The sequence below is a fragment of the Phacochoerus africanus genome, chromosome 12 (assembly GCF_016906955.1).
Source record: "Phacochoerus africanus isolate WHEZ1 chromosome 12, ROS_Pafr_v1, whole genome shotgun sequence".
In the NCBI taxonomy this organism is placed as follows: Eukaryota; Metazoa; Chordata; class Mammalia; order Artiodactyla; family Suidae; genus Phacochoerus; species Phacochoerus africanus.
This window is the reverse complement of record NC_062555.1, coordinates 74,446,068-74,471,220: the sequence shown is the minus strand read 5'-3', so window position 1 is coordinate 74,471,220 and position 25,153 is coordinate 74,446,068. Positions and strand designations below refer to the sequence as shown.

At 38.6% G+C, this 25,153-nt stretch overlaps 1 protein-coding gene across 15 annotated transcripts in view; it reads left to right on the top strand.

Annotated features, from left to right (window-relative positions):
• Positions 1–25,153, top strand: part of ZMYND11 (zinc finger MYND-type containing 11) — a 127,869-nt gene that overhangs the window by 65,813 nt on the left and 36,903 nt on the right. For 5 of the 15 annotated variants that reach the window (XM_047755550.1, XM_047755551.1, XM_047755552.1 and 2 more), the window contains 3 exons: positions 9,907–10,066; positions 18,618–18,662; positions 21,299–21,460. In XM_047755550.1, coding sequence (XP_047611506.1) covers positions 9,907–10,066; positions 18,618–18,662; positions 21,299–21,460 — 367 coding nt within the window. Of the gene's footprint in view, positions 1–9,906; positions 10,067–18,617; positions 18,663–20,744; positions 20,841–21,298; positions 21,461–25,153 lie in introns of all 15 variants that reach the window. The other 10 variants (XM_047755555.1, XM_047755558.1, XM_047755556.1 and 7 more) reach the window with 3 other exon arrangements.

The window sequence follows — 25,153 nt, the reverse complement described above, 5'->3', positions numbered from 1 at the left end:
TTTTTTTTTAGTTTTCAGTGGAAGAATTGATCTGAATAACCTAATCAACTGTTACTGGTATCTCGCCTGTATTTGTATATATGTGTATTTTAAAATCTTGTCCTTTTATATCTTTAATATTATATTGTGAACATTTTCTCAGAGGTTATGTCTTTTGTTTGTGTGTTTTGCTTTTTAGGGCTGCACCTGAGGCATATGGGAGTTCCCAGGCTAGGAACTTGTCGTAAAGGAGCTGCAGCTGCCTGCCTGCACCACAGCCACAGCAACACCGGATCCTTAACCCACTGAGCAAGGCCAAGGATCGAACCCGCATCCTCATGGATACGAGTTGGTTTCTTAACCTGCTGAGCCACAGTGGGAACTCCAGAGTTATGTCTTTTAAAACATTAATTTTATTAGGTGCATCGCATCATGTTGGGTGAATATATAACTTATTTAGTGTCTATAGTTTATTTTACTATCATGAACATCAGGATCCTTTTTTCTCTATAAAATTTCATGATGTGAGGCACATTTTTCTGCATAAATCCAATATCCCATTCAGATTGTTTCCATAGAAGTAAAGTTCCTGAGTCCATTTGGCAGGGTCATCTCTGAAGTGTTGGTACATGGTGTGAAAGTGCTTTCCAGAAGGTATTTTTGGCAAAACTGTGTTGTGAGTGGCTCTCTTAATGCATCTTTAGCAGCACTAAGAGTAATTTTAAGTCTCTTGCCCATTCACAGTTGAAATAGTTTTCTTATTGTATCGTTTTGCATTTTAAGGATACAAGCTCTTGGTTGTGTTTGTGATAAATACATTCCATTTTGCTGTTTGCTGCTCATTTGCAGAATGGAAGTTAGTGCTAATTGCTCAAGAAGCTAGAAAAATGGATTTGTGATGTTTATGTCATGAAATCCCACATTTCTTATCTAGCCAGATATTTTGGTTCTTCTCCTCTGTTATTTCCATAGCTTTTATACTAAGAATATCTGATAACATCAGGCGATTAGATCAGTATTCATTTAAATTTTTATCTCGAATTTTATGATTCTGATGTTTTCAGTTGAATCTTTTTTAGCCCCCGAGTCACTTCACTGGGGCCACTTGGGAGTTGTTAGGTACTGAAATTATGGGGCAGTACTAATTTTATCCAGATCATCCAGAATTCACTTAAAATAAGTTAATTATATCCCCATCAAAATAAAGGCTTGTAGCCTCCCTGGTAGGTGAAGATGTTGATAAGGGTAAGAAGGCAGGACAGGGTATTCGCTGTGTTTTTTTAATTAACAGAAAACATGGAGTTCCCGTCGTGGCGCAGTGGTTAGCAGTGGTTAAGGAATCCGACTGGGAACCATGAGGTTGCCGGTTCGGTCCCTGCCCTTGCTCAGTGGGTTGACGATCCGGCGTTGCCGTGAGCTGTGGTGTAGGTTGCAGACGCGGCTCGGATCCTGCATTGCTGTGGCTCTGGCGTGGGCCGGTGGCTGCAGCTCCGATTCGACCCCTAGCCTGGGAACCTCCATATGCCGTGGGAGCGGCCCTAGAAACAGCAAAAAGACGACAAAAAAAAAAAAAATTAACAGAAAACATAGTGCATTTGGTGCAGGGTGTGGTCATATTCCTACTGCTGTCATTAGCGTGTCCTCTCCTAGTGTCCTCACTTCAAGCTGCATGACCCAGGTGTCTGAGACTGAGTCGTTGTTAGAAGTGTTAAAGATAATTAATTTTAGCAAATTATGAGTCATTAAGATTTCTAATGTAAACATGGTGTAGATCTAAATTATTTTTATCCAGATTGCCATTCAATTTTTCCACTCTCACTTGCTAAATGTTGTTGCATTTTCCTTTCTTTTGTAATGCTTCCCTTAGATTTTTGTTTATTTGGATCTATTTCTTTTTGACTCCTGTGTCATACTATATTGTTTTAAAATTGTTGACACTGTCAGCTATAATCTAATTTCACACCAGCCTTCTAAGTGTCACTGCCCCAGTAGACTTTATAAGAATTTCTTTGGGGCAGGGTTGGTCATCACTCACTTTTCCTCATTAGTAAAACATCTTGTATACCATCTTTAAAATTTTTGGATGTTTTTTAAGCTCATAATATCACATATTGAGAGATCTAGAATTGATCCCTGGGACAGAACATGAACAGTGGAAAAAGTGGTGAAACCTGAATGGAGTCTGTAGTTTAAAATACTGGTGTACTACATTGTACCATCATTAATTGAGATTAAGAAACTGAGAGATGTTTGTATGATCGTTATGCAGTATATACAAATATGGAATCATCATGCTGCACGCCTAAATTAATGTCAGTTATCTTAAATGAATAAGCAAAGTTAAAACACATTAAGAAACTTTAATAATTTGCTATTTTATGGAAGACGTTAATGTTAAAGTGGGTGAAGAGTGTATGGGGTTATGTGATGGTTTTGTAGCTCCTCTGCATATCTAGAATTAATTTCAAATATTTTAGAAGATCACATTGAAATTCTCTAATACTCATTCGTAGACTCAAAAAGAGTTTATGGAATACCAATTTTCTGTGAGGCACTGTCTAAAGTAACTTGCCCTCTGCTCCCACGAGTAGTACCTGAGCTTTTCAGCTGCAACTGCAGGTAGGTCAGCAAGTAGGTCCTAGAGTTCGAAGGCCTTAAAGGGAAATAAATACCGCCCATCTGAAAATAAATTCAGGTGCAAATGTAACAACTGTTTCAAATAATGAATACGCGTTTTTAGCCTTTATTACACTTTTTAGTGTATAACGAAGTCACTTTATCTGAGTATACCTAAACCCAAACTTCACTCAGCAAACAGCCTTTCCTCCAAAGCCGCTCCAGGCTGGGACAGGGTGGAGAGAAAGGACGTTGCATGCTGCACGTCCTGTGTCCTTCCTTCAGACCCTCTTGTAATTGTCCCCGAGTCCTTGCTCCATACACCTTCTGTGCTCCCTCAGGACCGAGGTCAATGGCTTTAGCCGATTTTCCTTCTCTTGGAGTTCAGGAAGCTGAACCCAACGTGCCGTCACTACAGAGAAGAGAAAATTATTTTCTTGTACCTTCACATGTTCTGTCACTGTTTGAGTGTCCCCAGGGCTGAGAAGACCCATTTGTGTGGTGAAATTGAACAGATAAAATATACCAAAGAATAATAAAATGTAATGCCTTTCTTATTAAGAAAACCAAACTGAAACTAGAAAGGAATTTTCTTTTTTCTTTTTTTTGTCTTTTTGCTATTTCTTGGGCCGCTTCCGCTGCATATGGAGGTTCCCAGGCTAGGGGTCCAATCGGAGCTGTAGCCACCGGCCTACGCCAGAGCCACAGCAACGTGGGATCCGAGCTGCATCTGCAACCTACACCACAGCTCATGGCAACACCGGATCGTTAACCCACTGAGCAAGGGCAGGGACCGAACCCGCATCCTCATGGTTCCCAGTCTGATTCGTTAACCACTGTGCCACGACAGGAACTCCGGAATTTTCTTAATAAAGCTGCCAGTATCCTTTAGCAAAAATCATATTTGTATTTATGAAGGTTTGTTTGTTTTTGGCCATGTTGCAGCATGTGGAAGTTCTCGGGCCAGGGGTTGAACCTGCGCCACAGCAGCCACCAAAGCCACTGCAATCTTAACCCACTGTGCCACAGGGGAACTCTCATATGTGTATTTATATTTACCACTTTATATTAACAAAATGTATCTACCAGTAACCTTCATCAAGTATTGTGTTTAATGGTGAGCTATTATAAGAATCTCTTGCAAGGTCTGAAATAAAGATACTCATGTTACTACCTAAGCTTGTACTGGAAGTCCTAATTGGCACAGTAGGAAAAGACAAATTCGTAACTTACGTAGACAAACCGAAAACTAATAGTTTAGCAAGACTGCCTGTATTGGCAGCCACTAACCAGAAAGTATTATATGAAATAAAATCCTCTTTTCGAAAGAAACCCAAAAATGAGGTATATAGGGAAAACCAAAAAGATGTGTAAGGATTTTCTGGAGGAAATTATAAAACTTTATTAAGGACATAGGAAAAGATGATACATAAATTAACAGAGGTACAAAGTTCATCAGTGAAAATACTTAATATCGTAATAGTATTTATTCTCCTCTAATCGAAATCTCATAGTGTTTTCCACCTATTTTACAATTAACTGTGGGTGACGAAAGGAGAGAAGAGCTAAGATGAGTTTGGAGATAAAGGAGAGGACCTGTCCCGGATTGGCAAGCTTGTGTGGGTGAAAGGAGCTTTTGTACATTTGGAGGGATGGTAAATTGTGGCTTTTTCTTAAAAACAGTCGTTAGCTGATAGATCCACCAACAAAAATCGGAAGGGAGTACTGTGAAATAAATGTCTCCCCCCACCCCTGCCTGCAGAACCACTGTTCTGGGAAATGACCTATTTTGACAGTTCCAGGAATATACTCTAGAACTCTTGTACATATACAGAGATGGTTATGTAATGTTTTTGAAAAGTTGTACCATGTTATACCATGATTTCTTTTCACTGATTTTCTTCTCTTTTTGTGTCTTTTTAGGGCTGCACCCATGGCATATGGAAGTTCCTAGGCTAGGAGTTGAATTGGAGCTATAGCTGCCGGCCTATACCAGAGTCACAGCAACGCGGGAACCAAGCCACGTCTGCAATCTACACCACAGCTCATGGCAACGCCAGATCCTTAACCCACTGAGCAAGGCCAAGGATCAAACTTGCATCCTCATGAATACTAGTCAGGTTCATTACTGCTGAGCCACAGCAAGAACTCTGATTTTCTTTTTTTTTTTAATTGAGATATAAGTGGCAAGTAACATCTTACTAGTTTCAGGTGTACAGCATGATTCAGTATTTCTATGTATTGCAAAATGATCACCATAATAAGTCTAGTTAAAACGTCGTGGCTCAGTGGCAACAAATCTGACTAGTGTCCATGAGGAGGCAGGTTCAATCCCAGGCCCCACTCAGTGAATTAAGGATCCGGTGTTGCCGTGAGCTGTGGTGTATGTCACAGACGCGGCTCAGATCTGGCCTTGCTGTGGCTGTGAGGTGGGCCAGCAACTGCAGCTCCAATTCGACCCCTAGCCTTGGAACCTCCATATGCTGTAGGTGCAGCCTTAAAAAGACAGGAAAAGAAAAAAAAAAAAATCCATCACCACACAGTTACAGACATTTTTTTCTTGCAGTGAAGAATTTTAAGATCTGTTCTCTTAGCAGCTTTCGAACATGAGAACAGCATTACTAACTATAGCCATCACACCGTGCATTATATCTCCTTGAGTTAATTATCTAATAACTGCAGGTTTATACCATTTGACTATCACCTGTTTTGCTCACTCTCTTCCCCCACCACACCTCTGGCAGCCCCCAGTCTGTTTTCTGTATCTAATGAGCTTTTTTTTTTTTTTTTTTTTTTAAACTTCACATATAAATGAGATCATATGGTATTTATCTTTACCTGCCTGACTTATGTCACTTTGACATAATGCTTCAAGGTCCATCCATGTTGTCACAGAAGGCAAGATTTATTTCTTTTGTGTGTGACCAATAATTTTTTTCTCACATTTTCTTTATTCATTTGTGTGTTCACGGACACTTAGGTTGTTTTCATATCTTGGTTATTTCTATATCTTGGCTTTGTAAATAATGCTTCAGGGAACATGGGGGTGCAGATGTCTTTTCAAATTAATGTTTTCATTTTCTTCTGAAAAATACTCAGAAGTGGACTGCAGTATTATATGATAGTTCCATTTTAACTTTTTTGAGGCGTCTCCATGTTATTTTCCATAGTGGCTAAACAAATTTACATTCCCGCTAACACTGTACAAAGATTCTCTCTTTTTCTGCATCCTTGCCAGCGCTTTTTATCGCTTGTCTTTTTGATGATGGTCATTCTAACATATCAGGTGATGTCTCACTGTGATTTGATTTACGTTTCCCTGATGATTAGTGCTGTTGGGCATCTCTTCATGTGCTGTTGGCCACCTCTGTGTCTTTGAAGAGTGTCTATTCAGGTCCTCTGCCCGATTTTCAAAAAGGTTGTTTGGCTTTTTGCTATTGAATTTTATGAGTTCTTTATATATTTTGGGTATTATCCCCTGTACCTCAGAGCTTATGTAATCTTAATGTCTATAACACTGCTTAATTTCTTTTAATGATTACATAATAACCTTTGTCATAGTCATATTATAAATTAGCCAGACCCTTAAAACATATGTTTACATGTGTCTAACCACTTGCTGTCAGCAGTGCTAAAATGAGTTTCCTTTCTTGTGTTTTATTTTATACGTGTCTGGCTGTGTCTATAGGATGAATGTCTAGAAGCAGAATTTCTGGGACGTTCTTGTGTAGAATTCTCTTCAGAACTTGAGAATCACCTTGTCTGCTTGGTGGTGGTTAAATTACCCCAGAAACAGTTTGGATTTTGTTGTCTCCATCTAAACGTCAAGCATCTCTTCCCACTTGCTCTTTTTTTTTTTCACATCAGTAGCTTTCCAAATTTTTGTTCATGTTTGTCATTTCTTCTGTGTATTACTACGTATTTTTCTTATTGCTGTTGTAGATAATTGGGTCTTGGAGTTCCTGCTGCGGCACAGTGGAATCGGCAGCATCTTGGGAGTGCTGGGACACGGGTTCTATCCCCTGCCCCGCACTGTGGGTTAAGGATCCGGCGTTGCTGCAACTGCAGCTTAGGTCACAACTGCAGCTTGGATCTGATCCCTAGCCTGGGAATTCCATGTGCCACGGGGCATTTAAAAAAGAAAAAATAATAATAATTGGGATCTTATTTAAAATTTCCTAACCTGTTTTTTTGGTATGTATATATGAATACTATTAGTTTTAGTGTATTAGTTTGTACTCAAATAGTTGATTAAATTGTTTGATTTAAAGTAGCACACCAGCTGATTTTCTAGGTATATGATATCCAAATTATGATCATTTTAACTCCTTATCAACTTTTTTTGTTTTGTTTTGTTTTTTAGGGCCGCACCCACCGCACATGGCTGTTCCCAGGCTAGGGGTCGAATCGGAGCTGTAGCTGCTGGCCTACACCCCAGCCACAGCAACGCCAGATCCGAGCCACGTCTGTGACCTACACCACAGCTCGTGGCAATGCCAGATATTTAACCTAGTGAGCGAGGCCAGCGACAGAACCTGTGTCCTCATGGATGCTAGTCAGCTTCGTTTCCACTGAGCCACGACGGGAACTCCTGTTAAGGTCAATTTTAATGAATGTTTCTTGGACCTCCTGACAGGTTTTTTGGCTGGTTTTGGAAGAAAATCAACTAGATCTGTCTGGGGAATTAGGTCTTCTGTATCTATACTTAATTTTGTTCACTAGATGTTTTTGTGGCCTGAGAAAAGTGAATTAAAGTCCCATAATTCTGTTTTGTTGTCAGTATTTCCTTTATTTCTTTTTGCTTTATAACTGCCCGTGCCCTGGTTTGTCTTTTTAAAAAGTGATTTTTGCCCTGGTTTCCAAATCCTCTCCATTCCAAATCCTGATCCCTGCTTCATTTGGATTGCATTTTTATGAGATGCCTTTGCCTGTTCTTTTTCAGTCTTTCTGAGTTACACTGTGTTTCTCCTATTTTTGTTTTGATTTGTGATTCAGTCCGTCTTTTCATTGTTGAGTTTATCTAATTTGTATATATTAGAAAGGCAGACTTGCTTGGTTTTGATTTTCTCGTTATATTTAATATGCTTTCTTTTGGGTTTCTTTATTTTACTTTATTTTTGTCTCAATATGTGTTTTTTATGAGTTGCTCCAGATAACTTAGAGGTTTTATATTTTTGCTCAAAGGTTACTTTTATAAACCTGAGTGCAGTGGTGTGCTTAATTCCAAAGAAAGTTTTTCTTGGCTCCCTATTTGAACAGTGAGGGAATTAGTGCCTTTCACCTTTGCCCATTTCCCTTCCCTGCATTCCAGACCTCAGCTGATCTTTGTCCGTGCTGACCTTTATGTGTCACAGTGTGTGTGTCCCTCTGCCACACACTTTCTCACCCTGACTGTCCGTTCGCAGAGGTGGCACATCCGTCTGTGTGATCTAACTCTGCCTCGTCCTCTCTTGCCACCGTTTGTCACTCCAGCGAATCTGCTCTTCCCCACGGCACTTCCTTTCTTAGCCCTTCGGCTAACTGCCTTGGCAGAGAAAGTAGCACGTTTTAAAGTTATTTACCTCCTAAGCAGAAGATAGTTCTCTTCCGCAAACCATAGGCACAGAAGGCACTTGCAGTCCCACTGCAGGGCTTACTCCTTGTCTTGCTGAACGTTCATCCCCTGAGCTTAGAAGGTATTTCAATGAGGAGTTCTTGCATTTTTAAAATGATTTGTTTTGACTCCTTTGATGCTTAAATGGCAGATAAACTGGATACAGAATTTCTGTGTCGTACTTGGTTTCCTTGCAGACTGTTGGGTACTGCTGCCCTTTCTTCCAGCACAGAATGTTTCTCTGGAGAGGCTGAGGCCAGCCTCCTTTGTCTCATGTTTTTGTGTCTGGATACTCTAGTTTACTGGTAGAAGGTGTTGGGGGTGATTGGAGTGGAATGGAAAATGGCACAAACTCAACTGTATCTATAACATTTTATTTCTTTAAGAAACAAAAACAGGAGTTCACGTCGTGGCTCAGTGGTTAACGAATCCGACTAGGAACCATGAGGTTGCGGGTTCAATCCCTGGCCTTGCTCAGTGGTTTGAGGATCCGGCATTGCCATGACCTGTGGTGTAGGTCACAGATGCGGCTCGGATCCCACGTTGCTGTGGCTGTGGCGTAGGCCTGTGGCTACAGCTCCGATTCGACCCCTCGCCTGGGAACCTCCATATGCCAAGGGAGCAGCCCTAGAAAAAGGCAAAAAGATAAAAAACAAAAATATCATGAAGCAAATATTCCACAGTGTTAATGTGAGTTCAGTACAATTGGTGAATTTAAGAGAATCTGCAATATTATTTTCTGTGGTACAGGGTATGTTTGAAATTTTTTGCTTTTTAGGGCTGCACCCGCAGCACATGGAGCTTCCCAGGCTAGGGGTCCATTTGGAGCTACAGCTGTTGGCCTACACCACAACCACAGCAGTGCCAGATCCAAGCTGTGCCTGTGACCTACACCACAGCTCACAGCAATGCCAGGTCCTTAACCCACTGAGCGAGGCCAGGGATCAAACCCACAACCTTATGGTTCCAAGTCGGATTTGTTTCCGATGCACCATGATGGAAATAAAATTTTTTAATTAAAAAATATGCCATGTGACTATAAATCAGGGGAGAGCTTGTATGCTTTAGCAATCCAGTTCAAAATATATTTCATTGAAAGTCACTTTTTGGCCTTATTGATCACAGCATGCACTCTTGTTTTCTTTATAAGTTGTCAACCATTCATGTAATTCCTGTATTTTCTTTGGTATCCTTTGCTAAGTTTTGAGTAAAAGTATTTTTATATTCTAACATCCTGTGGCTGGAGATGATAAAATTCTAGATTTAGAATTTACAGAGTAGAGGTTAGTAGCGCTAACTGCTACAGAGGCTAGAGCTAAATGGGATATTTGACTAAAATCTGTAAGTGATTTATATTTGCAGGTGTGGGACTACTTTGAACAAATATCCTTCTAAATATATAAAATATGTAAATGTATATTGAATCCTTTTCTTTTTTATACCTGCCTTAAATATTTGGCAATCAGAATTTTAAAGTTTTTTTAATAAAAAATAAAAACACACGAAATAGATTTAAGGTTTAAAATATGGTGATTCAAAGAATTATGTATTCAGGACTGACTTTCTTCCCTTTCTGTCTTTTTCTTTTTCTCTTTCTTTCTTTCTTTCTTTCTTTCTTCAGAGCTCTCATAACTATAAATCACAGTGAAAAAGCACCTCATTTTATTTTTATTTTTTCATACTAAAGGATTTTAAATTTGTTTTCCCTCTGTATTCAGGTATATGTCTCGAGTCCACGGTATGCATCCAAAAGAGACCACCCGGCAGCTGAGCTTAGCTGTGAAAGATGGTCTTATTGTGGAGACGCTGACAGTGGGCTGCAAAGGTTCAAAAGCTGGTATCGAACAGGAAGGATATTGGTTGCCAGGAGATGAGATTGTAAGTTTACTTTATTTTATGAATCTGAAAGATGCTGACTTTACGTTTTTGAACATTATTTGTATGTAACCTGTAGAAATTCATTTTCAGAAGTTTAGTGATATTTTCTTTGACAGTTTTTATTAAATTTAAGGATTTGCATTGGTAGGATGGATATTTTCCTTCCTGACTCTTGAGGAGAAAACTCCCTCTTACAGAGAGGCCTGCTTCTTCTCTCTAGGTTACTGTGAATCTGAAAAATAAAACAAAGGAAAGCCCTTTTGATGTACACAGGATTAGTGGTATTCCAGAGCGTTTTCTTGAGTAAATAGAAGTGAAAAATGTTTCAGTTGAGTTCAGTGTTGATCCCATCCAGACAGATTGAAAGGGATGTATACTTTCACACTCAAGGATACATATAGAAGTACATTTTTTAATGTAAAGATGGTTTTCTGTGTAATATTTCTGTCTTCCTACCTAATTTTGATTTTTCTAGTACCTGCATGAAAAGTCTGTTTTTGAAAAGGAAAGTTTTCAAATATAATAAACATTGTTTTAGTTCTGAAAGTAATAGATTTAGTAATTAGATGTATTGAGGGTATTTTATAGTGAATTCTCTAAAATCTAAAATTTTAGAAATGACACAAAATCTTAAAATTGGCTATTTGCGGAAACATTTCCCCAAAACTTTGTCTTTCCCTTTTTGGCCCCATAGCAATTGAGTCACTCTACACACACACTCACACTCACACTGACTTGTCAGGTCTGAAAGCAGTAAACTAACACATTTTCTATGAGCAGCTGGGCAACAGAGGCAGCTGTAAGTTATGTAGTTAGAGAAGCTGTTAGTTTTAACACTATTTTTGTTGGTTTAATCTGTGCCCTTAGAGTTTCAGGAAAGAAAATTCACCTTTTCCACCATCAGAAAACATGGAAGAAAAAAAGCATTTAATTTCATTGGCATCATTTGACGTGTTCTTGAAAACTTAAATGAAAAAATTTGTATCAGTATAATTTTTCTGTTGATGTCCTTACAGAAAAGTACAGGTTTTTGCCAATAAAAAAACTTGGTTGCCTAGCCATAATCATAATAATATCAAGTGATGTAAATCTGTCTGCAACAGACACTTAAAGGAGGGCTATTGATAACTGAGAGTTTATTATACCCTCAAAATAATCCTCAGAATAATCCAGGTAATACAGAATTTCTAATCTCAAAACACTTAGAAATTTACGTATTTATTATAAAGGCTGTACTGATCATTTCTGAGATTAATATAGTAACTAACTGATAGTAAATGCAGCTTCATATCACAGGATTTTGGTTTGTGGATCAAGTGTACATTTTTTCATTAAACTGATCTATTTCTCCTTTTTAGATTTCTGCTTTTCCATTTGCTTTTTTCTCTTCAAGTTGAAATTTCTTTATTCAGTTTAATTCAGCAGGCAGTTAATGAGTTATATGTTCACAACTACTTTAGGTTCTGTACTCTATTTTTGTTTTTACATGTTCTTGCTGCCTATATTTTTAGGCCTATATTTTCTTTTTTCTAGATGAAATCTTATATGTAAATCAAACAACCAGTATACAGATTTTATTAATTCTGGTTGGTTCTTATTCACAGGTATTTTATAGCAAGTATGTATGTATGATTTAAGCCCTGCTGGGCATATAAAAATTTTGCCTAGTTTGTGAAATACACAGATTCTGCAAGCGCGGAGGCAGCATGATGTGGTAGGAGGAGGCGATGCCATGGGTGTGATGTGATGGAGGCCAGTCCCATCTCAAACGTTTATTTAGTTCGTGATCCTGAGGAAACGTGTCCACCTCCGATCCTCATCCCTCAGCCGTACTACAGACATATTAATAGAACCTTTACCTGGAGCTCCCGTCGTGGCTCGGTGGAAACGAACCCAGCTAGTGTCCATGAGGGTGCGGGTTTGATCCCTGGCCCTGCTCAGTGGGTTAAGGATGCAGCATTGCTACAAGCTGTGGTGTAGGTCACAGATGTGGCTGGGATCCCACGTTGCTGTGGCTGTGGTGTAGGCTGGCAGCTACAGCTCCAATTCGACCCCTAGCCTGGGTACTTCCTCACCTGTGCCTCGCCTGTGGCCCTGGGGAAAAAAAAATTTTAAAGCTATCACTTTCATCTGATTGTTTTGAGGATTAAATGGGATTATCTGTAGAAACATGTAACTGTGTACTCCAAGCCAAGTTTTTTAAAATAATGATTTTTATTTTTTACATTATAGTTGGTTTACAGTGTGGTCAGTTTTGTACTGTAGAGCAAAGTGACCCAGTCTCACACACACGCACACACGTACATTCTTTTTCTCACATTATCCCCCATCATGTCAAAGCAAGTTTTTGGCCAGTAATAAATATGCCCAAACAGGAACTGCCTATATATAGTGTAGCAGAGGCACACAAATTTTTTACTAAAGAGCAAGCAAAAATTCTCATCATGATCTTTTTACTTTTAAGCCGTAGCTGCAAACAAGATTTGGAAAGAGATTTTCCTTTAGACACTGGCTGTATACCTAAGGTGTAGCTGTAAATGATGAACTGATTAGGAGTGTATCTCATAGCTATGGCTGGAAGACCTCCTGGCTGTGCAGGGGCCGTCTGTGTGCATTTACAGCTTTCATGCCCTAAGAATGCTCTAGAAGGACACGTGACTGACATGGGTAAGGCTTGGCAGGTCACAGTGGCCAGCTCTGTGTGTTTGTAGGGACTATGGCCTGTGCGTGCAGGCTGCTGTATAAGGGGCCAGTTGTGAACTGCACAGCCTAGTAAGTACCATCGACTCCTGAGAGAGCAGGTCCTCGCATGCTTCCTCAGCAGTTCTCTGGCATAGATGCCAGGGAAGTGTCTTGTCCTGTCAGATCAGTCCTTGGGAGGGTCAGGTTTCTAGCTGGCACTCAGGTACCCTATGAGTTAGTGTCAGCCCTGCGTGCTGGCATTTGAGTGTGGGAGCTTTATAGTCTCACCAACCTGTATATGATATGATGCCTCCAAAAGCTTCAGTTTTCAGATTGCCAAGTGTGCATTATTTAGCTTGACTTTCTACTCATTCTCAAGAAAAATTCAAGTAGATACATATGGCCTTGGGAAGGAAGGGAGACTTTTTTGGTTATTGATTTTTTAAGCTTTATTCAAAGTTACAAATAGTCTTTACTCAAGGAGTTCTGTCATTTGAAAAATGGTAGTAAGGCTCTTCGTTTCCTTCTGTAGCCTCTAAAAATAGTAGCTATAGCTCAGAGGTGGGGGAAAGTTGATTTCTTTTGGTAAGTTCCACAAGCTGCATCCCCTGAGATACCTTGTGTTAGCCAAGAGGCCGGATTCTCCTTGTCTTCACTTTGTACAGTCATGTTGAAAAAGAGGAGGTAGGCAAGACTGTCATTTCTTCAGGCCGCTCAACCGTCATTGAACAAAGAGTCTGTTATATCATGTTTTTATTCCACCTTGCCAGGTTTTTTCCAGCACTTATTTTTAAAAACTTGATGCAATTGAAAAATGTGCATATCTTGAACAGTACTATTTTTTATTAAATTCAGCAATCATGTAATAAAAGCCCAATTCTAAGAATAGTTTAGGATGTACGTAATATGATCGATTTAAAAGAAAGTTGTCTAAGTCAAAGAAAATAGCCTCCATTGTACTGAGATTCTTTCTACTAGGACTGGAAGGAGTTTTAGATGTTTTGAGATGCTGATCTCAACTACTGTTTGAATCTCTTTCGAAGTGATAATTCATTTGGAGAAACTATGATAAAATTCAGCAATAGATAATCATCTTCATGGTGAGATTTTAAACATGTCCATTTGAGATAATAGAATGAAAAGTGTAATTACTCAAAGTGAAGCCTCCCTTGGAGTTCCCGTCGTGGCGCAGTGGTTAACGAATCCGACTAGGAACCATGGGGTTGCGGGTTCGATCCCTGGCCTTGCTCAGTGGGTTAAGGATCCTGCGTTGCCGTGAGCTGTGGTGTAGGTTGCAGATGCGGCTCGGATCCCATGTTGCTGTGGCTCTGGCGTAGGCCGGCGGCTACAGCTCCAATTGGACCCCTAGCTTGGGAACTTCCGTATGCCTTGGGAGCGGCCCTAGAAATGAAAAGGCAAAAAGACCCAAAAAAAAAAAAAGGCAAATAAATAAATAAATGAATAAATGAAGCCTCCCTCGATTTTAAGTGGCTAGCCTAAATATTAGTCAGTAAACAAATGATAGGAAAGTACCAACCAATCTTTTAAATGACAGGCTTGCGGAGCCTGGGCTATACCCATACACGGTTTCTGTGGTAATCTTACATTTCCAGATTTGTATCATTATTACTCATTTATATAATCCAAATAATTGTTTTGGAGATCCTTTTTAAAGCTTTTGAAATTACATTGGTAAAAGGCCAATAGACCTGGACACAGAATGAAACTGTTGTATTATATCAAGGCTTGTTTATTTTGATTTTTTTAAAAAGAAAGACTACGTGTTTGCATAGATTACTTGATCATCTGCTTGCTCTAAACTAATATACATGGATGACTACATTCAAACCATTTTTTATTATGACATTTCATGTCCTCTATTCTTAGTATTCTGTTTTTTTTTTGGTCATTTTTTAATGGCTGCACTCACGGCATATGGAGGTTCCCAGGCTAGGGGTCAAATTGAAACTGCAGCTGCTGGCCTGCACCACAGCGACAGCAACGCCAGATCTGAGCCGCGTCTATGACCTATACCACAGCTCACAGCAACACCGGATCCTTAACACACTGAGCGAGGCCTGGTATTGAACCCACATCCTCATGGGTGTTAGTCGGGTTCCTTAACCGCTGAGCCACGATGGGAACTCCCATGTCCTCTATTCTAATAACTTGAGAAATATATTTCTTGGTCTAAATTTTACCATCGCTCAGCTGAGTTTGGTATTTAAATAGCTCCCTTTGCAATCAATAAATACATGTTAGTTTTTTATGAGATAAACTCTTAACTCACTCAAGATAGGAAGGTCTTATAAAAGTATTTTGTGTCATACAGGCATACCTCTTTTTATTGTGATTTGCTTTATTGCACCTTTTTTTTTCTTTTTTAACAAATTAAAGGTCTGTGGCCACCCCACATTGTCGGATCATGGTTAGTATTTTTAGCAATAAAGTGTTTACAATTAATGTCTGTACATTTTTTAGACATAATGCTGTTATTGCACACTTAAGAGTATAATGTAGTGTTAACACAGCTTTTGTATGCACTGAGGAAAAAAAATTCATGTAACTCACTTTATTGCAGCAATTGCTCTATTCGTGGTGGTCTGGAACCAAACCTGCATATCTCTGAGGTGTGCCTGTATAGTAGGGCAGGTAACCTTGAGTCACAGATCATTTGCAGATGAAACATGTCAAACGTGTGTTTTGATATTGAGGAGAATGGTGTTATTTACTCGGTGACCTTAAACTTGATTCACGGTTCCTGACACAAAGAGGTGACTCCCCATATCTGACAGGTGCTTTTTATTTGCCATTCAGTAGTTTGGCCACCAGTGTAGAAGAGGACCTAAAAGTATAAAAAGGTGACATTTGCTGTGAAACTGCTGCTGTCCTTACCTGCCAGGTCTGGATTCAGGGTCTCTTTTCTTCTTGCATGGTTAATTGCAGTTCAAAAATAATATATCAGTTTAGGAACCACAGCTGACATTTTCAGTTAGAACCCTTCTTCCAGTTTTGCTGGCTATGGTGTTTTGGGTTTTTGTTTGTTTCGTTTTGTTTTTGTCCTTTTTAGGGCCACACCCATTGGCATATGGAGGTTCCAGGCCTAGGGGTCAAATCGGAGCTGCAGCTGCCAGCCTACGCCATAGCCACAGCAATGCAGGATCCTTAACCCTCTGAGCGAGGCCAGGGATTGAACCTGAATTCTAATGGATGCTAGTCGGGTTCTTAACCCCCGAGTCACAGTGGGAACTCCGTGCTGCCTATGTTTTGAGGGCACCTGCAAACATGAACTCAGGTCTTAGCTGGTTGACACTACTTCAGCACTTTTCACATAATTCAGTTTGTTCTGCTGGTAAACAGGACCTTATACTAGTTTTTAAGTAGGCCTAAGTGAATAGGTAGAATTCTTTTTTTCCTCCCTTTTCTCAGTTAAGGTTTGATACCTTTTCAGAAGTATAATTAATGAAAACACATTTTGTGGTTTCTCGAAGAAATTGAGTTATAATGGGGATAAAGAGATAGTCTGAATTTACAGGGCAAGATTGGTGCTTCTCCTTGTCCCCATGTGCTTCTCCTAAGGACCAGCTTTATTTATTTTTTAATTTAATTTTTTTTTTTGCTCTTTTTTTTGTCTTTTCTAGAGTTGCACCTGCAGCAAATGGAGGTTCCCAGGCTCAGGGTCTAATCGGAGCTGTAGCTGCCAGCCTACACCACAGCCATAGCAATGCAGGATCCAAGCTGCATCTGTGACCTACACCACAGCTCACGGCAATGCCAGATCCTTAACCCACTGAGCTAGGCCAGGGATCAAACCCACAACCCCATGGTTCCTAGTCAGATTCGTTAACCACTGAGCCACTACAGGAACTCCAGGACCAGCTTTAAAAGAACTAAGGGTTCTGTATGTCTTGAAACTTGGCTAAGCTCCTATCTTTTATATAAGAAGTAGGATTGGGTTTATGCCTTATTCTTCAGAAATTACACCATTCGGCAGCAGTGGCAAAGAAGTGCTCCTTGCTTTGTTCTTGAAAAAATATTGAGAGGCCTGCTGAATTGAAACAGCTTGGCTCTCCTAGCCCGCTTCATAAATATAGCATATTGAACTAAGAATCTTTTTTAAAGTTTAGATCTTTTCATTTTTTGTTGTTATAGTTGTCATAAATTAATCAGTTATGTTTTAAATACCCTAAGTGCAAAACTTGATGCCTTTTAATTCTGTTCACTTTTTTTAATACAAAACAAATTTTACTGTCTTTATGTTAATTATTCACAGAGCTACACATTTCTTCCAAAGGCGTATTACCTGTCTCAGATACAAAAACGTAAATAGTTGTTTATTTACTGAGTACAGTATTAAGTAAAGTATCAGTGATTATTAATTAAGTCAGTTACACTATGGTTCTATATGCAAAACAAACAGTAATGTACTTACCCTTAGAAGTTATTCTTGTTTTGGTGAAGAATTTCCATTTCATTCAAAAGAACATTTTGGGTCATGCTATCCCGTTATACTCTTTTGAGCTTGTGTGTGTGTGTGTGTGTGTGTGTGTGTGTGTGTGTGAGAGAGAGAGAGAGAGAGAGTTCTCTTTTTTTCCTCTTTCTAAATTTTATTTTACTAAGCAGTGTTTTAATATTTTAATTTTGAAGATAAGATTAAAAGTTACTGGACATATTTAACCATAAAATTCTTACCTCTAATGATTAACTGGATTTATTAAGAAAACTAAACTAAACTTAAAATTGTAGGGAATTAACTTTACATTGTATCTGTGTTGAAATATCACATCAAACATACTTGTTTATGTAAGATTTACGTGCTCATTGTGTAGAAATAGGGAGTTTAAAAATTACAATCTTTTGAATATGGGGAGGGTGGATAGTTCTGGAGGCCCTATTCAGACGTAGTTCTCTCACCGAGCCCTCTGGCTTCAGTGTTATCTCTAAAGCAAGTTAACAGTGTTTCTTGCTGCATCCAGCATGCAGAAACATTGCCAGAGTCAGCTGTCCGAACGAACTTCGCGTCCTGAAGAAGAAATTCCCACGTGTTTAATTACAAGCATCACATCATTTCGAGACTTGTCAGTTCCTGTTTTGTGCACTGTAGCCAGTTGATCGTCTTATACCAGCTACCAGTTACTGAGCACATTAACTCGTTTGATCCTTACAAAAACCCTATAAACTAGGCACTGTTGTTTGGTTCATGTTACAGATAGGAAATGATACACAGAAGAGCTAAGTGTGCTGCCTCAGATCACACAGCCCTTGAGCACCATAGCCAGGATTCGAGGTAGTCTGGCTCTAGATTCTTAAACAACTGCAGTAAATGGTGGCAGAGACTTAGATCAACAGGCTGCCTCTTGAGGGTCGATTGTTTTCTGCTGGATTCTGAAGACAGCCTGTATAAACGCACCGTGATGAAGTATGGAGTTTACCTCTTCACATTCATCACTCTAAATTTTTTTTAAAAACACGGCTTGAACCCGTTTCAGATCAAAAACACGTACACTCATGGTCTCGTGCAAATTTATAATGACAATGAGTTTATCAATATAGTATTTTTCTGACATCTCTATAGGTTTCATGGCACATGAATTTCTAGAGAGATTTCCTCTCTGTCCCTTTGTAGCTTTTGTGTTAGTGTCAGAAGTTCCCTCTTAAATTAGTGATTCTTGAGTTTGCATGCTACTGTCTTTTCATTAATGATTAGCACATTCACAGATTATCCATTGATACCATCTGCAGAATATGTCGTTAGCAAATAATAAACAGTTTGACCATGTACAAAATCCCTTTAGCTATGTGTTTTGCCTGATATTGAGCAAAGTTATATAGTAGAGAGACCAAGATTATTTTGTTTTTATTTTGAAAGGCCTACAGTATGCAGCCTTTCTCCAGGACAGCAGCCCCAAACAAGGTGAACTAATTTTGCACTATGTTATTTTACTTTAATTCTGCTTTTTTTGGTATTAAATTTCTATCTTTCTTTAGGCTAGTGTAGTCAATTCTTGCTAGAATTGTTCATTAGAACCATACTGTCTTTACATTGCTTCTAGTTAGTTTTGGATTTTGTGCTAGTAGGTTTGCTTTTTAAAAACTTTTTGTTTTGAAGTGGCGTATCACATATTATGTTGGTCAGGCAGCATGTAGAGTAGTTGCTGACCTCGGGGGAAATCCAGTGAAAATGCAAGTTTAGCTTCTTATTATATCCTCAATAATGCATTAGTGCAAAAGCACTATATAAATGAATTATTTACTAAAAGACAAACTGTAGGCAACTCTTATCTTATAATAAACATGCTTATATCATTTACACCTCAGAAAGATGTTTCCTGTATTGAGAATGTAGTAACTTTTGAACCTGGCTTTTGCATGTTCTGTATATTCTAAGCAGCTATTGCAGTGATTAAAAGAATGAACAGCACCTGCATTCCCTGCCCATACTTCCCTTCATATCACATAAGCGAGTGAGTTGTATGCCACTATGTAAACATATATCCAAGTGTTTCTCTGCTTTTACTTCATTTGAATTATACTTTCGTTTCTATAATTTGTATGAAAAACTAGGTCTAGGATTAAACACCCTATTGAAGAAAGATCCATTTTCATCTTCGTTTCATAGGTGGATGGGAGAAGGTAGGGATAGAAAAAGGTAGGACATGATATGGGGAGGCTGGAGCTATGCACCAGAATTGTATTCTCTTGCTTCCTTTTCTTAGTAAACCTATTAATTACCATTTTGAGAATCACAGGAAGATGAATTAATGTAAAAAAAAATTTAAATGATGAAGAATGGCAGTTTCTTTTGTTAATGAGTCATATATAAGCCACTAAAATCCTTTTGGATGTTTCTGAACAGCTCTGAGGAAACTATCCAGAAATATTTTGTTTTAATATTGGAAAAAGTTATGTTACTTTAAAAAAAAAGTCCTATCTCCATTAAAACCTAAGGCTTTTTGATACAAACATTGAAATAGCTAAAATGCTGCTTACTTATGAGCTATGCAAAACGGGTAAACCAGTGATTGTTATTTTAGTACAGCCAGGCACCACAACACTGTGTCTCTGTGGCACCACTGTGTCACACTTGATGGGATAGATTTTTTTTTCTGCTATGCACAGATTAGGGTTTTATTTCAAATCAGTATCTTATGGTTTTTAAACAGTCTGAAACTACTACTCCATTGTAAGTGTGCAGAGTTTATCTATCTGCAGCAAATAACTAAAAATGGTCCTGCTTTTTTCTTTATTACTTTGGTTGATAAAGACCACCGATTTCCTACAAGAAAGGAAACCAAAATGTTTACATTTTTCTAAAACTTACTAATGTAATTTAGCCATGACTCACAATGTGGGTTGGAAGATGTGAATTTCAGGACATTAGCAGCTCCCTTCCCTTTTAAAGGAGAGAGACTGAGCACTCTCATCTGGTCAACAGAAACAGACTTAAATCTTAGGTGCTAGAGGAGTCCATGCTTACTAAACACATGCGCTATCAAAGCCCGTTCATTAAAGGGGGCATTACGGAGAATGAGAAAGGCACTCACCCTCAGAAGCAGTGTATGGATGGGGATTTATAAAAAGAAAAATGCCTACAGAGCCAGTTTCTGGATCCCCACTGGCAGTGGCCTTGATCACCCTAAGTGTAGCTACCACATCTGCAAAAGAAGGTTGAGAATCAATCCATCACTCTTAACACAGGTATTTTTATGAAAAAGCTGAGAGTGATATTTATGAATAATGAAGTCTAAGTTAAGAGAACTTATGCCATCCTCCTGTTTGTGTTTAAATGGTACTGGCTGTACAAAAAAGAATGCAACAGAAAAAGAAAATGTTGAAGAACACCTATATACCTGCAGTTATGTTCTTTTTTTCCAGGAATAGTCCCATTAAGAAAATAAGCCCGCTTCCTTTTTTGTTTTTTAATGGTAATGTCCTTTGGAGAATGTGATTAAACCTTTAGTTTCACATTTTCAATTTATTTTTCCAAATTCAACAGACCCTGAAAATTTGACAGCCTATCAGAACATGGACATTCTGATTAATGGTTATTTTCAATAAAGCATCCAATACCAGGGATGAGAAGATAAGAATAGTGAGCATCACCATTTATTACTATTCTCTCTGTTCCCAAAGTGTGCTAAGTAGTTACTACGTTTTTTAAAAATCAGAACAAAACAGAGGTTTGTCTGTTTGAAATACTAAGTTATAGATACTGCTTTGGGGTGTTCCATTTACTGAAGAAATTATCCCATAGATTATATAAAAACTGAAAGATAATGTTAGAACTAGGATTGGCTTTGGACTTACTTCATTTTGGATTGGTTTTGTTATCAGATCATCTTAAGATATTTCTGAATATTCATATGTTTAGGAGAGAATTAAATTTTAAAAAGCGAATTTCTAGGTATTTTTCCCTCTTGTTTTTAACACAGTAAATGTCTAAAATTGTTTATAATGCCTAACTTCTGATGGACTTTAGTTTCAATTTTGTTCTTAGTCATTGCAGATATTGACAAAATGTCATACAAAATTATTTTGTATTTTTTGTAGGACTGGGAAACAGAAAATCATGACTGGTATTGTTTTGAATGCCATTTGCCTGGAGAGGTGTTGATATGTGACCTGTGTTTTCGTGTGTATCATTCCAAGTGTTTGTCTGATGAGTACAGGCTTAGAGACAGCAGTAGTCACTGGCAGTGCCCAGTTTGCAGGGTGAGTACCATGAGCTTTAATGTGCTGGTCAGAGGGTTGGAATTCATGAATAATAGCTGTACAAAGACATCCCAGGTGGTCTTGCCAGGTCGATGGATAAAGTACTGGAGGGTGGGGGTTATCTCCTGAAATGATGGGTAATGAACATAGAACACTCGTAAATGGATGTCACAACACATACTCAGGGTAAGGATTTTAGCAAGTTTAATCACGTGCAGATTCACTCTCTCCTTGTACTTGACAACGCCCTGTGGATCGTGTGACTCCTGTAATGGGTGGCCCTTGGGGATTAAGAACCACTCTCCTCTGCCAAACCTGTTCAGTCCGTCTTCTCTGCTGCTCAGAAAGCACAGGTAGCAAGAGGCACATTGTTGGAAACAGTCTGTATCTATTCCTCATTATATATTCGTGTAATGTTGCCTTTATTTTTTGTCATATCCTGGGTTAGTTTCTTTCTTTTATTTGGAGGGTGGAGGGATGGAACAGTTGTACGTAAAGAATTCAACAAAATGAAATAGTCTGGTAGTTAAAATAGCTACTTCCCGCAATTGTTTTCATTCACATTATTTCCCCATTGAGAAGTGTACTTGGCTGTGCTTGTTGTTTGCAGATGTGGTGTGTGTGCATATGCGTGATGTGTGATGACTAAATACTGCATTACGTACGGCATTGATAGTGGCCAGGAAGGAATTACTTGACTACAACTTCTGTTGTCTTGTCCTTGCAGTTGTTAAGGGTACTTACTTGGAACCATGCACGTTGCCCAGTTTACTCATGAGGTCTGTTTGTGAACATGTTTTACAGTATTTGAGTAGCTTAAATATTTATTGTTCAAAAACATTTTGTCTTTTGATATCGGCCAAAAATTCCCTTCTTATTTGCCAGCGTAATGAGCAAAATACAGTGTCCATTTTAATCTTCTGTTAGTGACTGGCTTTTTATTACTTAAGGATGCTTCATCTTAACAGCGCTATTATACATATTCGATAGGCAGACAAGAGTTGGCATTTTTAAAAAATGTGCAATGATGACTTGTAGCCAAGGGCCTAAGTGCTGGGTAAGTAGGATAAATCTCTAGGTCTGAATATTTCACTCTCAGTCGTCAAGGGGTAGACCTCCTTGGAAATGTACAAGAATTCCGATGGCTGCAAAAAGTCAGTGTAAGCATCTGTGTGCATCCATGCTTTATTCTCATGGATTTGTATTTCACAAGTAAATATCTCCTGGATTTTGGTAATGGTTTATATTAGAGGTAGTAAAGAATTGATGAGATCTGAAGAACAGAAGCAGGAATGTTGTGAAAATATAAAAGATGTGGTCACTGGAGTTCCTGTCATGGTGCAGCCCAAACGAATCTGACTAGAAGCCATGGGGTTTCGGGTTCGATCCCTGGCCTCGCTCAGTGGGTTAAGGATCTGGCGTTGCTGTGAGCTGTAGTGTAGGTCACAGATGCGGCTCAGATCCTGCATTGCTGTGGCTGTGGTGTAGTCGGCAGCTGTAGCCTGGGAACCTCCATATGCCGCAGGTGCAGTCCTAAAAAGCAAAAAAAAAAAAAAAAAAAGATACGGTCACTGATCAAATAATAGGGACTCGGAAGCGTACAATTCGGGACACACCTGTGCGTTTAGAGCAGTACCTTTTAAAGTATCTAATACTTCGTTCATATTCTCACAGTAAAGTATTTAAAGAAAACCTTTGGGATTTTTGAGGAAAAGTTAAACTTTATGGTAAATGTTTTGTGTTCCTTACATTAAGCATGGAAATTGAACAGTTACACCTTTGAATAAAATGCGTACTACTTTCTCCTTCGGAATTCACTATCAAGTTAACCAATTCCATTTCCTAAATGTGTTTGCTTTACTCTTTACTGATAAGATGAAATTTTTAAAATAGCAGTGAGTTTCTGGCTCACACAGAAACATTGTAACCAAGCGGAATTTAGCTAATCCCATCCTGATTTTCTCTTCTTCCCTTTGTTTTTGTTTTTTTCCCTTTGTCAGCCTAGATAGTCTCACATTGTGGTGTGATTATGCTTACTGAAATGATACTGCGAGTCAATATAAAACCTTAGCTCACGCATTCCCTTCATAAACCGTGAGCTTCCCTTCTGTTAGACTCAAAAAGCCTATGTCTGGTTGGAGATGGTGAGTTTTAGCTTGAGCTTTAAAACTTCCAAAGAAATAGTTATTTCTGTATTAGATCTGTCCATTTTTTACACTGTTAACGTTTAAGAAAAGATAAGTGCTAACAATATCTTTCCTGGGGAAAGGGGTAATTATAACCTTGAAATTCGAATGGAATTTTAAGTATTTATTTTGCTTGGGTTTTGGTTGATTTGGTTTTTTTTAAATAATGTGTCAAAACTTCAAGTAAAGCTCTTTTTAATAATCTTAATAATCTTTTTTTTTTTGTCTTTTTGCCTTTACGTGAGCCACTCCCTCGGCATATGGAGGTTCCCAGGCTAGGGGTCTAATCGGAGCTGTTGCCACCAGCCTACACCAGAGCCACAGCAATGCAGGATCCGAGCCGCATCTGCAACCTACACCACAGCTCACGGCAACGCCGGATCGTTAACCCACTGAGCAAGGGCAGGGACTGAACCCGCCACCTCATGGTTCCTAGTCGGATTCGTTAACCACTGCGCCACGACGGGAACTCCCTCTTTTTAATAATCTTAACAGGAGAATGACTGACCAGATTTAAGAGAACTGAGTCTATAGACAAAAACTTTAAAACTGTGTTTTCAAATCAACGTAATGATCTTCTCTAATTTTCTTTTTGATTAATGTTTGGAAGTCATGTATGTTAGTTAGATATACTAGTGAGGAATTTTGAAGATAAGATGCCAGAGCCAGATTCAGAACAAGTAAAGTAGTGGATGGAAGTCAGTCACTGTGTCTAAAATTGAAGATTAAAATGTTTCTAATGTTTTATAGTGGTCAGAAGACTGGTTTGTTTTTACATAACCTCTGTCAGTGTCACAGCACTGAATAGGTAATCTCTCACAAGCTTTCAGCTATGTTATCAAATTTATCTTAGCTCAAGCAACTTTATCTCATATATCTGGTGAATTCCAAAATATTTTAAGAGGGAGACGATGGAACTTTTTTCTCAATTTAAAATAGTTTTATCAATTTTCTTAATAAATCTCAGGAGTCTCTGAACCCTGAAGATACTTCTTTGGATTATCTGCCTTTCAAAACAATAATTAAAAAACTATTACTTTACAGATACAGTAGATTGTTACTGAAAAATAGCCTTTGAATATCAGATTAGCATTTTGCTTTGAAACAAATTCAAGTAGTGTCCTGTTTCACACTCTTGTCACTGAGAACTCTTAATTTAAAAAAAAAAAAGAATTTTAAATTACTTTTTTCACAGTGCAATGTATGGAATGGTTAGCCAGCCAGTGGGGACCCGCTCTTTAGCACAGAACTCTACCCAGTATTCCGGGATGATCTGTGTGGGAAAAGAATCTGAAAAAGAATGGGATGTGTATGTAGAGCCGAGTCACTTTGTTGTACAGCAAAAATTATCACAACATTGTAAATCAACTCTACTTCCATAAAACTTTAAAAAATGGAAAAATAGGTCCAGCCAAAAAAAAAAAAAAAAGTTTTCCGTAAAAAATTCAGGTAATTTAGAGAAGGATAAAGCAAGACAGTAACATTCCCAGCAGTGCTGTCACGTCAG